The 12620-nt window shown below is 40.3% G+C and overlaps 1 protein-coding gene across 2 annotated transcripts in view; it reads left to right on the top strand.

Annotated features, from left to right (window-relative positions):
* Positions 1–12620, top strand: part of Chchd3 (coiled-coil-helix-coiled-coil-helix domain containing 3) — a 268067-nt gene that overhangs the window by 207437 nt on the left and 48010 nt on the right. For both annotated transcript variants that reach the window (NM_025336.2, NM_001355667.1), the window contains one exon: positions 622–692. In NM_025336.2, coding sequence (NP_079612.1) covers positions 622–692 — 71 coding nt within the window. The remainder of the gene's footprint in view (positions 1–621; positions 693–12620) is intronic.

Here is a 12620-nt window from a genome sequence, read left to right as displayed (position 1 = left end):
TGTTGTTGTTGTTCTATCAAAGATTCCCCCACCCCCAAGCCCAAACAGGGTCTGGAACTTACCATGTAGATCAGCCTTGCCTGGAGCTAACCCCTCTCTGCCGCTTGAGTGTTGAGATTAAAGGCATGTACCACCATGCTTGGCTAAGTTCTGTACTAAAAAGAAAATATTTTGCAAAGTAAATACTGCATTTGCATCACTGAGAATGTGTGTGAATTTTGTTCTTTGAGCTTAAGAATCTTTTGATTTACAGCCCTAGTCAACCAAGTAAGGTAGTGTGCTAAGCCATCCTTCAAAAACATGTTAAGAATTTTCTCAGGAGGTGATTCTGAGAATCTCAGTATTTGTAACAAACAATATGAACAAAAAGGCAGACTTAGTAATCTTAGTAATTCTTCATTATGTGAACATCTGTCATGCAGTTATATATATGTATCAATGACAATACTGCCATTTAAATTAGTGGCCTTCCAAGTGTTTAAGTACTGTACCATTTAAGCCACAAATTCCTATACTTCTGGTGTGCCTATAACAAGGTTGCTTCTGTTTTTTAAAATTGTAGGTCTTCAGAACATTTGTCTTCTAGCATAGTTAAAATGTATGTGTAAACTTTGTCCACAGAGCTCAGAGTTCTACAAAGTCACCACCGAGGAGTATCAGAAAGCTGCTGAAGAGGTGGAAGCCAAGTTCAAGTGAGTTTCACCCTGCCCTGGCCTTGGATCCGACATGAAAGCTTGATTGTGTGACTTTCTGCTGAGGAGTATTTGGAAGTGGTTTTGGGTGGGCAAGGGACAGCCATGTTATCTGCTTTACAAGAACATTTGTGAAAGATTGTTGCTGCTCAATCCATTTTATGAACTAAATGAAAAATAAAAGAAAGGGTAATTGTTTTCAATTGAAGTAGTAGATAGCATAGAATGTTGTTGTAATTGCTACCTCTATTAACTGAAACATGGGAATCAATCACTTGTAGTAAAATGATGGGCAGATCCAAATTTGGATATCTTGCATTTAAACTATTTTTATTTCTTCACAAGTACCTTGAACACATTTAAATCATAGACTTTACCTTACCCTTGATTATGAAGGTGATGTTAAATTGCTACGTCTATTCATCCTCTTGATATCTAAATGAATATTCAGTAATTGATGGATCAAAGTGTCCACGACCCATAGCCTTCTCTGTTCTCTTTACCGCCAGTTCTCATATTAGGTAAGATGATATTTTACTGAGTATATAAAGGACTCTATTATATAAGCCCTTTTAGTAGCACATGTACAAATTAGTGAAGAAAAAAAGGTGTTGTGACAGATTTAGTTAAGAGATTGCATTGAGCTCTGACCTCCTTCCTTGCACATGTTTATAAGCGTTTAATAAAATGATTAAACCTTAAGGTAGAATTATTAGTTTCTGCTTCAATGCCATTGTGTGGTAATGGATATTTGTGTTACTTAATGTTGGTTAAAGTAAGATTTTTTTTAACGATGAGGTGTGTTTAAATAAATGTAAACTTTCTATCTTCCTTAGCACAAAAAAACAACAACAACAACAACAAAAACCAAAAAAACAAAAACAAAAACTAGGGGATAGAGGAGATCTCCCAAAGTGAGTCAAGTTCCACTAATCAGTCAGTGCCATTTATCTTTGAAGACAGAAAGTCTTGTGTGGCCCAGGCAGGGCTCAGATCTGGTATTGCCAGGCCTTCAATTCCTTTATCTCCCACCACACAAGTGCTGTGGTCATACGTATATGCCACAGGTCTCATTCTAGGAGACCAGGAAGCTTTAAAGGGCTAGGAACGTAAATGGACATGAACAAGGCCCTTGGTTTTGTCCCTGGCACTACATAAACCAGGTCGACCTGGAATACATAAGATGCTGTCTTCAAAACAAAAAAATTCAGATAAAAGATTGGATGTTGAAAAGTAGTACTGTACTTACTGTGGTTTTTTATATTGTAGTAGTTTATCTTTTCTCCTGATGGAATAACATCTCAAAACCCTTGTTTTCATACTTTGAAAACCTTTGAGTTATCATCTTGGATATTTCTTCATTATAAGATAATCACTATAAAAGTAACTAAAATTTAAGTTAGAAACTAATGCAGACTAGAGTGATCTATGAGTCTTCATAAAGAGCATGGCATTTGTCTTTGACTGGAGAAAGGCATTGAGTAGGTGCAAGAGAAAGATGTCCAGAAGGAAAATATTCCTGCTTTGTTAGTGGGTGACAACTTTAGTGAAGATCAATGGCTCAAGAGATTAGCACAAGATAGAGCTGCAGAGGTCACAGGTCACCAGCTGCCAGGCTGAGGTTGGGTCTTCATTTAGTAAGGAGTAAATGGAAGTGGGTTGAGCGCAAGAGTGGCCTGACTTCAGTACCTTGTAGGAATAGACATCTGATATGGGTGTGAGGTTTGGCTGGACATGTACGAGGCAAGAGTCAAAAGTAGTAGGTGGGCATTCTCAGCAGATTAGTGCAAACTGTTAAGATTGGATGTGAATTAATAACAGCTAATGGATTGAGCTCCAGGTCTGCAGAGTACTGGAGAATGAAGTCCCCACCCAAGGTTCAGGGCTAGAGAATTTTGAGGCCTTAATGGCCTGCAGATGGCCACTTTGTTCTCATGTGCCTTCACTTTGTGCGTATCTTCTAAACTTTTTAAAAAATATAAGGACAGTAGTCAGACTAGACCAGAGCCCATTCTTATTTAATCCTACATTAATTATCTTAAAAAACAAAACAAACAAACAAACAAAAAACCCAAAACTGGATCATGCTTTGTAGATCTGCCTGCCTCTCTCCCAAGTGCATGCCTGGATTAAAGATGTGCCACCCCAACCACCCCTTGACGTAGTAGGCATCAGGGTTTTAGCATTTAAGTTAGAAGGTAAGGATGACACAGATGAATCCTTCGTTCCTTGGCTAGAACAGGCAAAAGAACTGTGATTGTGAGCTTAGCAGGCTAGAAAACTGATAGGTTGATTCTTCTGGAGGAAATGTCTGGTTTGGGATGCGACAGACGGCTCTTGAAGTTCTGCACTGAGCCATCCTGCCCTGAGTGCTGCACTTGGCTACTGGAAAGTAAGAGAGCCCATGGACCACATGAGTCTTTTGATAACTTCTATAAGAAAATGTGGGCCTGGAGGATAAACATAATTATGAAAAGAACCCCAGTAGCATCATTCGCTCACATTTTGATGTATTATTTGTACAATCTAATTAGCATCTGGACTGACTGGTAAGTTAGGCTTTGTCTTTGCCACCAACTGGTCCAGATTTTTATCAGGCTCCTTGAGTGATAACCTCTAAAACTTATGAACCTCTCTTGTGGTGGAAATTGTTATTTATAGTGGGCTCCTCAGCTCATATGATATTAGTGTAATAGGCCAAACACTGACCCATGAGACCTCAGGAAGTCTGTGCACCGGGGCGTGCTCCCCTTCCTAGCAGTATGTGAGAAGGTGGTCACGTGTCTTCAGCCAAGTACCTCAGTATCAGCTCTGCATTCGGAGCTCTCCAGACTGTCTATGCATCTTCTTCTTTGGCTAATTTTTTATTACCCTTTCCCAGCAATGAATCATAACTGACTTTGGCTTAGTTCTCTTGAGACGTTTTGAGTGAATGCTCCATCCCTAGGGCAGTTTGGGAGCCTTCCTACACTTTGTTTTGTCAGCAGTGAGGGAAGTCTGTGGAATGTTCCCTCCGACTACCATTTTCCCAGCTCCAGTGCCAGCAAATGCTCAGGCTTCATTCACACTTTGAAGAGGCTTTAGGATTCGTAGTTTAGAGAGAAGCTCTCACTGTGCCTGAGGTGGTGCTTTCTAGCTACTGCCTGCTAGGCCGAACATCTCGGAGCTGTGACTATAAGAGGGGCTTCCTAACCTCAAAGAGTAGGAATTGCTGAGAAGAGTCCCATGTCTCCGTAGAAGATTGACCATCAAAATCTCATGACCCTCCGTCTGTTCCAAAGCAGTGCACTGTATTTTAGTACATAGCTGCTCTTACCTGGCCCGGTGATTCTGGCTGCTTCCTCTCTGTATACCTGTGTAGCACCTGTGAGCTTCTCTTTGAAGCTGGCTGACCATCTTGAACCTGAACTCGGCAATCTCACTTGAGCAGCAAACACAGAGGCTCTTCAGTCCTTTAGTTAATTCGGTTTCCTGGAAGATGATCGAGTAGGATGTACCCTGGTTGGCTGCAGGAGATGGATACTTTTTAAATTGCCGTTTTAAGGGCAATCTTATCCTAAGATGGGGCTTGCATGAAGTCACCCAAAGTAGAAAGAAAGTGAAAATTATCTAAGATAGCAGTTGACTAATACCATGATGTCAGCTCCTCCTGCCAAGACATTCCAGGGCCAGCTAAAATACTAGCTCATGCTCTCAGCCTGCAGGCTGGAGTTTGGACAGTAAAGCATTTGGGCACGTTAGAATAAGTGGGGCTTCTGTTTTCCTCCTTCATCTACCTGGCTTTCAGTCCTTGAAACTCTGGTGTCACCCCCTCACCCCCATTGTGGTCTACTTGTTTGTGAGGAGGGCAAGTGGTCTCACTGGGGTGGGACCTATACCACATCATAAAATAAAAGGGAAGATCAGCTTTTCAAATGAAGACCCTTTCAAAATCCCAGAGTTCTGTTGTAAAGAGAGCTCCCTCCCCAATATGCTCTAAACATTGTTGCCATCATTCTGGTGAGAATTACAGAACTTAAAGACAATACATACTATTCAATTTTTTCTTCGGGTACTTTTTATCCCCATAATAGCTTAATTAAGTTTTTAGCTATGAAACATCAATCCAGTGGTCAGTGAGATGGCTCAGCAGGTAAAAGGCTCGTGCTGCCAAGCCTCACAGCCTGAGTCCAATACCTCCAAGTCTCATGGTATTGAGAGAACTTACTCATGCACATTTATTGTAGTGAGCTGTTGTTTTAACATCATAGCTTGTGACCACTTGGTGTTAGCATCCTGTTCCTCGGTATGATGGAAACTTGTGTTCTATATCAAGCCTGTTCTGTCTTATAGTTAGTTAGAATATTACATTTATCAGGGTTACATCAGATTAGGAGTGTAGCTCAGAGGGTAGAGTACTTTGCCTAGTGTGCCTGAGGTCATGGGTTCAATCCTCAGTATACAAAAAGCAAAAAAGATTGTGTGTGTGGTGCTTAAGGCAAGTCTAACACAAAATACATGTTCTATAAGCATTAGATTTTATCATTATATTAGAGTTATAAAACTATGTGCCAAAGGAATACACAAAATCTAGATGGTATTGGGGCACTCTAACAAAACATTAGGAGAACTAACAATAAGAGAAATAAGGACTGAAGGGAGTCCAAAGTCTAACTAGGATTCCAAGCACACATGGACAAAACAGTATAGCTCTCAGAGATGAGTCTCATCGAAACAGTGAATGCTGCAGGGCCCATTTTCAGTCAACATCAGAACCCCCTCTCCCCGGTAGGTCGGCGCTCACATATCAGCACATAGAAAACAGAATGTTCCCGTGTTTGTACACAAAGACTGTTTACAGCCAGGACCAAGCAAGTGTAAAGCACATACCAGAAACAAACTACTGTAAAGTCGTGCAATGCTGTAGAAGCACTTTAGAATTGGCTGATACTTCCTTCCCAAGCTGCCCTTAAAATAATAAACAGTTTCTACCTTCCATAAAACGGGGGACGAGGTGGAAAATTATTTGGGTCTTGTGCAGTATTTTTGGAAGGGCGTCATTGGAGACTAAGCTTCCTAACTTGGCCTCAGTTTCTTTGAATGGTGAAACATTGTAAGGCAATGTGATTGTATGAGATTGCACATGAATACAGGTAATACTAGCCAGCTGTGAGTCAGAGTACAGGAGAAACTTCACTTTTACCCTTGAATGAAGTCGTCGACCTGACTTAGAAATCTAGGCATTTGAGAAGAGCTTGGGCTAGCCTCATAAAGTATTAAAGATGAGCTAGCCTGAAGGAATAAACGCTGAGGTGGGTTTAGAGCACCTGTGGAATGCTATGCAAAACTTGCGCAGATAAAATGGACTTTGTGAGTCTCACTATCTACTGAAAGTGTTTCTTCCATGTAAAACCCTTTCACTTTAAAACGTTCTTGGGCTTTGGGGATCCACTTGGCAGTACTGTTTCTTCTCGGGTGGTGAGGCCTTGTGGGTCTGTATCGGCAGCAAGTGCTTCTCCTGTTTGCTATCATAACAGTGTAGATCAGAGACTGTTGTAAGCAACAGTGCTTAAAAGATCCTGCTTAATTGCCTGTAAAATAATTAAATACGGTTTTGACTGGTAAATTTATAATTCTGGTAGATGCCTAAGTCAGTGTGCCCAATGCCTGCGTGACTTCAGTTTGGAAATGTTAGATTAATAGGGCTAGTTGGACTGCGGGTACAGAGCTTGCTCTGACTAATAGTCTTACATCTTCTAGAAGTTTAGTCAGGTAAATTTATGTTACTTAACTTTTCCACCTGGACTTTTAATTAAAAGGGATTTCAGAACGCTCGGTGGCACTTGCTGCTGTCCTAGGTGCTCTGAGATTGAGCTCTGGCAGCTTACAGGACTCCAGCTGCCTTACTGAGTCACTGTCTTCTCAAAAGGACTACCATTCTATGCCACTGCTGAGTGCTGGTGCCTGCTGCTGACAAGTTCCCTTCATGCTTATCGATGTCTACTTAAAACCTGTGGTAGTGCTGTGTGAATGGACATAACCTGCCAAATGTACATGAAAAATCTTTTATCTATGACTTCTCATTGATCATTTTGAAATGATCAAATGGTTTATCTCAGTCAGACACTAATTCACATTGATCAAATTCAAAATGACCCAGTTGACTTAGTTTCTGCTGAACACAAATTGTATTAAAACAACATTATTTGAGCATGCTGCCTGTTCTAATGCAGGAGTGATGTTACAGCAGTTACATCATAGCTAGATTTATTGTGTTATAAAGATGTCTCCTTCATAATGAAAAGTTTACACAAGAAGAAAGAGTGCATATTCCAGGAAAAATGGGGCTCCAGGCAAGAATTGGGGCTTTTACTCTCTAATTAAATTCTGTATCAGTACTGGGCCTCACCACCTCCCTTCCACCCCCACTCCTTTCTTCTTTAATTTGCAGGACTGTGAGCCGGAAATAGAGCAGCTGCAGTGGTGACATTTAATTCCCTATGGCCCTTAGAGCCAAGTAACATCTTGATTATTCAGTAAGAGAGAAACTGAAGAGGCAAAACCCTAGATAAAGTAAATATACCTGTGCCCTCTGCACCTGCCCTTCTTGGTTACAATTGCCAGTTTAGAAGTTCAGGGTTATCTGTGAGGTTGGTTTTTTAAACATAAACTCACCTGTATTGACCTGTAGCACTTTTGTACCCTATGGAATGTGAGGAGAATTTTAATTCTTTTAAAGAAAAGTGTTTATGCTTAAGAATATACTTTGGAGCTGGAGAGATGGCTGAGCCAGTAAGTACATAGTGCTCTTACAGAGTGTCTGGGTTTGCTCCTGCCACTCAGATCACGGTCACAACTGTCTGCAACTCAAGGAAACCTCATGCCACCTGCAAGACCACCAGCACTCATGTAGTGCATATGAACTCATATGTGCAGACATATACATGCACATAAGAAAATAATATTTTCTAAAAGGATATACTTTTATGTATGGCTCAGAGCAGAGGCTGAACATGAACTTGGCTGTTTAACATACTCAGTCTCAACAAATGACTTACTGTGTCTTTGACGTCTCCTAGTTCCCAACAGTGAAATGTAAACTGTCACCCTGTTATCTTAGGCCCTGGAGCTGAGAGGTTTCAAATGAAGAAAACTGTTCTTTCTTTATGGGAAAAGATTATCTTAATTTGTTTCTTTAAGTCTAATATGGCACTGGTTACCTTCAAGTGTGTTATTGATGAAGCCATCAGAAATGTGAAGAGTAGTCCCAGCCCCCAAGCTGTATTCTGGTTGCCCATTTTCCTGAGCAATCAAATTAGTTCCAAGGAAAGAGAAATACCTTTGAAGAGAGACACCAATGTTTGAGAATATTTTTTTAATAATGAGCATTTAGATATGATTGTGTTTGGATTTTGGGGGCAGGGGCCACTTCAGTTATTTTTGCTCCTTGGCCCCAGGACTGGAGCCCTGCTAGTCAGGTTTGTCTGGTTAGAAGTTTAAAGGTCATTACTTAGTTTTTCGTTCCTTGAGTTGGACCTTCGTTGCTTAATCCACACACACTTTTTTTAAGATATTAGAAACAAATGGTAAGATAGTTCCATCTCTTGGGACTTAAATTTCTGTGTTTCTACTGAACTGGTGGTGTCTTAAGAAAGAGACAAGAAGTGGTGTTATTCATTCTCATGAAAGGTGATACAAACTGCAGCCATCTTCTGGATAGCTGTGTCTGTCAGGACCACTCTGAAAATGCTCCTGTCCCTTCAGCATAGGTAGAAAAAGTCACAAATGTGACAAACACTGGTGATGCTGCAGCCAAGATACCTGTGGCCCAGAGCACCTGTCACATTGCAGTCACTTGCTGGTATCTCTCGGGAGTCTTCTTGCCTTTATTGTATGGAATGAGCAAAGCCACACAAGCAGCTACCCTAGGTCTGTGAACTCGTATCTCTTTCCCTGTAAAGGAACAGGTTGTTCTGTTTTCCCCTACAGAAACATTAGCATTGAACTTCCTTCCGTAATCAATACAATCCATTAAGAATCTAGCATTCCTTACATGTTATATGAAATATTAATTGTACCCTGTTAGTTAGATAAATGGAGATTCTGCCAAAGTGATAGCTTGTTTCTTTGAATGTATGTTAATGAGAACTTGGTGAATTTGAGGGGTTTTGTTTATTGGTCCTTGCTTATTTGGGTAATTTAACTATATAACTCATAGTTTTAAATAGTATTATATAAATAGTTTAAAAGTAATTCCTAAGTTTTTCCTCTTGATACTAGCTACAGTTCATTTAGTTCGTAAAGGTACCACGTTTAAAAAAAAAAAATGATCTCTGTAGTTTTTCTTTTGATGCTTTGAAAGATACAGAAACATAATTTTGCTCTCTGAGTGGCACTCAGAGAGCATTGAGGCTTGCAGGAGGGCCAATTATATTTAGTTATTGTCTGACTGACCTGCCACATTATAACATGTCCAGGAACATTTCTAGAAGACAGATTTTAAATCCTGCCAGTATATCAAGCTTGCAAAGTTAACTATCTTAAGTTTTTGTGATTAAAAAATGAATCAGAGAAGTTGTCTGCCTATAAAAGTGCCAAGTTTTGAGGTGTCTGATGCTGTCCAGGTAGCTATATTATGAGGTTTGTCTGTGTTTTATTACTGCAGAGTTTAATAAATATCTATTAGTTCTAACTTGCTTTTAAACAAGTCAGCTGTAGATGTAACAGCCACCTCTGCTGTGCATGAGTGAAAACCATGTACAAAAATTGAAACCAAACTTTGAGGATGATTATACCTAAGCATATATTCTTACCCATTTGAATATGTAATAAGCAAACCTGCACACCTGGGTGGCATCTATCTATCTTGGCTCTTTTGCTTTTTCATAGCAAGTAAGAAAAATATAAAAATTGATAAAAATAGGTCCAAGTTTAGGAGTTCTGCTTAAGAGAATTTCCTAAAACGAAGAAAAGTTGTTTAAACAGACACTTCAAAGGAAGATGTAAGAAAGGCCACTTAGCAAAAGAAAAGCACTTGGCTGTCATTAAATGCCAGGGAAAAGCAAATTAAACCTGTCTGAAATGGTGAAAATCAACTATTGCAGTATTGTGTTGTCCATGGATGTCCCGAAACCAGACTTCTCAGGGCTTTGCTGGAGGGTGGGGCGGGATGGAAAGACCACTTGAGAAAACTATGGCAGTTGGTTTCTTACCAATTTAAACTGCACTTACTCTGTAATCCATTTCCTGGAGGCATAAAAGCACAAATCCACAAAGTCTTACAAGCCTGTCTATAGCACTGTGGTTCATTCACAGCAGTCAAAAGCTAGAACATATGTGTCTGCAGAAGAACGGACAAACAGACCAGACCCTGTTGATGATCTGGAAGAGCAGGGCTGTTGGTCATGTGATCCCTGGGTGAATCTCTGAAACAACTTTTTATGCTGTGTATGGTTCCATTTATACAAAGTTCAAAAGTAAAATTAGATGGGTAGAAATCTGAAAATGATTGGTGAGGACGGGAAACTTGATTGGAAAGGGACACATAAGTAGACCTTCTATGGGGTCCTAAGATGGCTCACTTAAGTCCATGGAGTTGTTATATAGGAGTTACACCCTGGCTTTTCTACCAGTAATCAGATTTATTAGGATTCAAGCCTCTTACCCCCTTACCTTATCTCAGGGATATTGTTTTGTTGTGTTTCTTTACTCTAGAAACAGAGAAACAGCTTCTCCGCGTATCTGCCTCCTTTCTGTCTTTCTCCCCACCAACCCCTTATAACATTTGCCTGTTATACTCTGAATCTTTCAAGTACAGGAAAGTTTATCAATAATACTGTTTATACAAGAAAGACCAAAGGCTGCTGTTTCTTCCATGCTCTGTATTTTGATCATATTCAGCCTCAACTTCTTTTAGACTCACCCCTACCTCTCCACCCTTTCCAATTTTAGGTTTTCTATTTAAATGTCAATAGATAGATAGATAGATAGATAGATAGATAGATGGATAATAGCTTTCCAAGTCCAGTTTGTGGTGCCCATGGGTGTAGGGACATACACTAAAGTATGGTCATCCCTTAAGGAAATGGACTTTCCTTTTCCCAGAAGCCATCAACTGTCAATAGCCATTCAGTTAGAGGTAGGGGCTTGTGAGCTTCTCCACACTGAAATATTGACTGATTTGATCTAATATAGGCAGCTATTAAGTGCAGGAGCCTTGTCAAACCCAGAAGACATTGTCTAGTTCTGTCCTCCTGGCCCTCTACAGTCTTTCTACCCTTCTGCAATAGTCTTGGAGGAGGAAGGGGAGGTGTTGATGTCTCCTGTTTTCTGCACTTTGATCAATTGTGAGTTTGTGTGTTGCCTTCCATCTATTGCATGAAGAAGAGGAGGAGTTGACTACGATGACTATTGTGGTCTAAGAGCAGCTTTATCTATAGTCATAGAAATGACAGATTTAGAGAGCAATTCGATACTATGTCCATTTGGCAAAATAATAGTAGTAGTCTCACCCCTGGGACCTGTTAACCCCCCGTTCCCCCAAACCATGTGTTCTTAGCCAAATTTACAGCACCAAGCATTTGTTTCCTCCTGTGAACCATGCCTTAAATCCCATCATTAAGTGGTCAGTTATGCCCCTAACATTCATGGCACTGTTGGAGCTGTGGGCATGTCAGTGATCATTTCCTACAGTTCACAGGGTACACAGGTGGATAAGAAAGAAAGGAAGTTGATGACTTTATTCCCCATAGTAGCCTATATAGTCCCTTCTGGAACTTTTGAAAACAAGACAGCAATGAGGAAGCTTCGTGGTCTGTACCAACTTGATTTCTCAATTATGGTCTCTTTAGCATCAAGTCTGATGGGCAAACAAAAGCAGTAGCTCAGTGCATTGATTTAGGGGTCTCTGGGACACTCTGACCAGCTCAAGGGGAAGTAACTCAGAGCTGGCACTGGGTTTTTATCTGGCAAACTATTGTTTCTGGAAAGAGCATTATCCTTTGTGTAGGGTATGTGTATGTGTTTATGAACCTTATAGAATAGTAGATTTCCATATGGCTTTTCAGACATCCTTAGTGTTAGATAACCTTTCCTATCCCTTCCACCCTACAATTCCAACCCTCTCCCCACCTAAGCCATCCTCCCAATTGTTCCCTTTCCCTACCTCATAGTACTTAGGTTCTACCATTCCCTCTCTTAGATCTTAGATCTTCCTTTCCACCCTCAACCAACAGTCCCTGCCTTAAGTCAGGATTTCAATTGCTGTGACAAAACACCATGACCAAAAGCAAGTTGGGGAGGAATGGGTTTATTCTGTTTAAACCTCCACTTCCAAAAGTGTTCATTGAAGGAAGTCAGGGCAGGAACTCAAACAGGATAGCAACCTGGAGTCCAGGAACTCATGCAGAGGCTGCTTACTGGCTTGCTCATCCTGCTTGCTTATAGAACTCAAGAATGCTATCCTAGGGATGGCACCACCCTCCATGAACTGAACCCTCCTCCATTGATCATTAATGGAAAAAATGCCTTATTGTTGGATCTTATGGACACATTTCCTTAACTGAGGCTTATTCCTCTCTGATGATGCTAACTTGTGTCAAGTTGACACACAGAACCAGCGAGTACATTCTTGTTCTAGTTTTCTAGATTCAAGAGGTACTCCAAATTAAACACATAAATCTAAAAATTCAACACTAAGATCTATGTATGAGTAAGAACATGGCAATGCTTATCTCTCTGAGTCTTAGTTACCCTCAATGTAATATTTTCAGTTCTACCCATTTAACAACAAATTTCAAATTTCTTCACAGTTGTTTAAAATTCCATTGTGTAAATGGATATCACTATTAAAATTTATTCCTCAGATGATGGATATCTGGGCTCCTTCCATAGTCTAACTGTTGTGAGTAGTAAAGTTATAAATATGGGGTGAACTTGTGTCTGTATAGT

Source organism: Mus musculus, chromosome 6 (genome assembly GCF_000001635.26).
Source record: "Mus musculus strain C57BL/6J chromosome 6, GRCm38.p6 C57BL/6J".
Taxonomy (NCBI): domain Eukaryota; kingdom Metazoa; phylum Chordata; class Mammalia; order Rodentia; family Muridae; genus Mus; species Mus musculus.
This window is presented reverse-complemented; position numbering and strand designations above follow the sequence as displayed.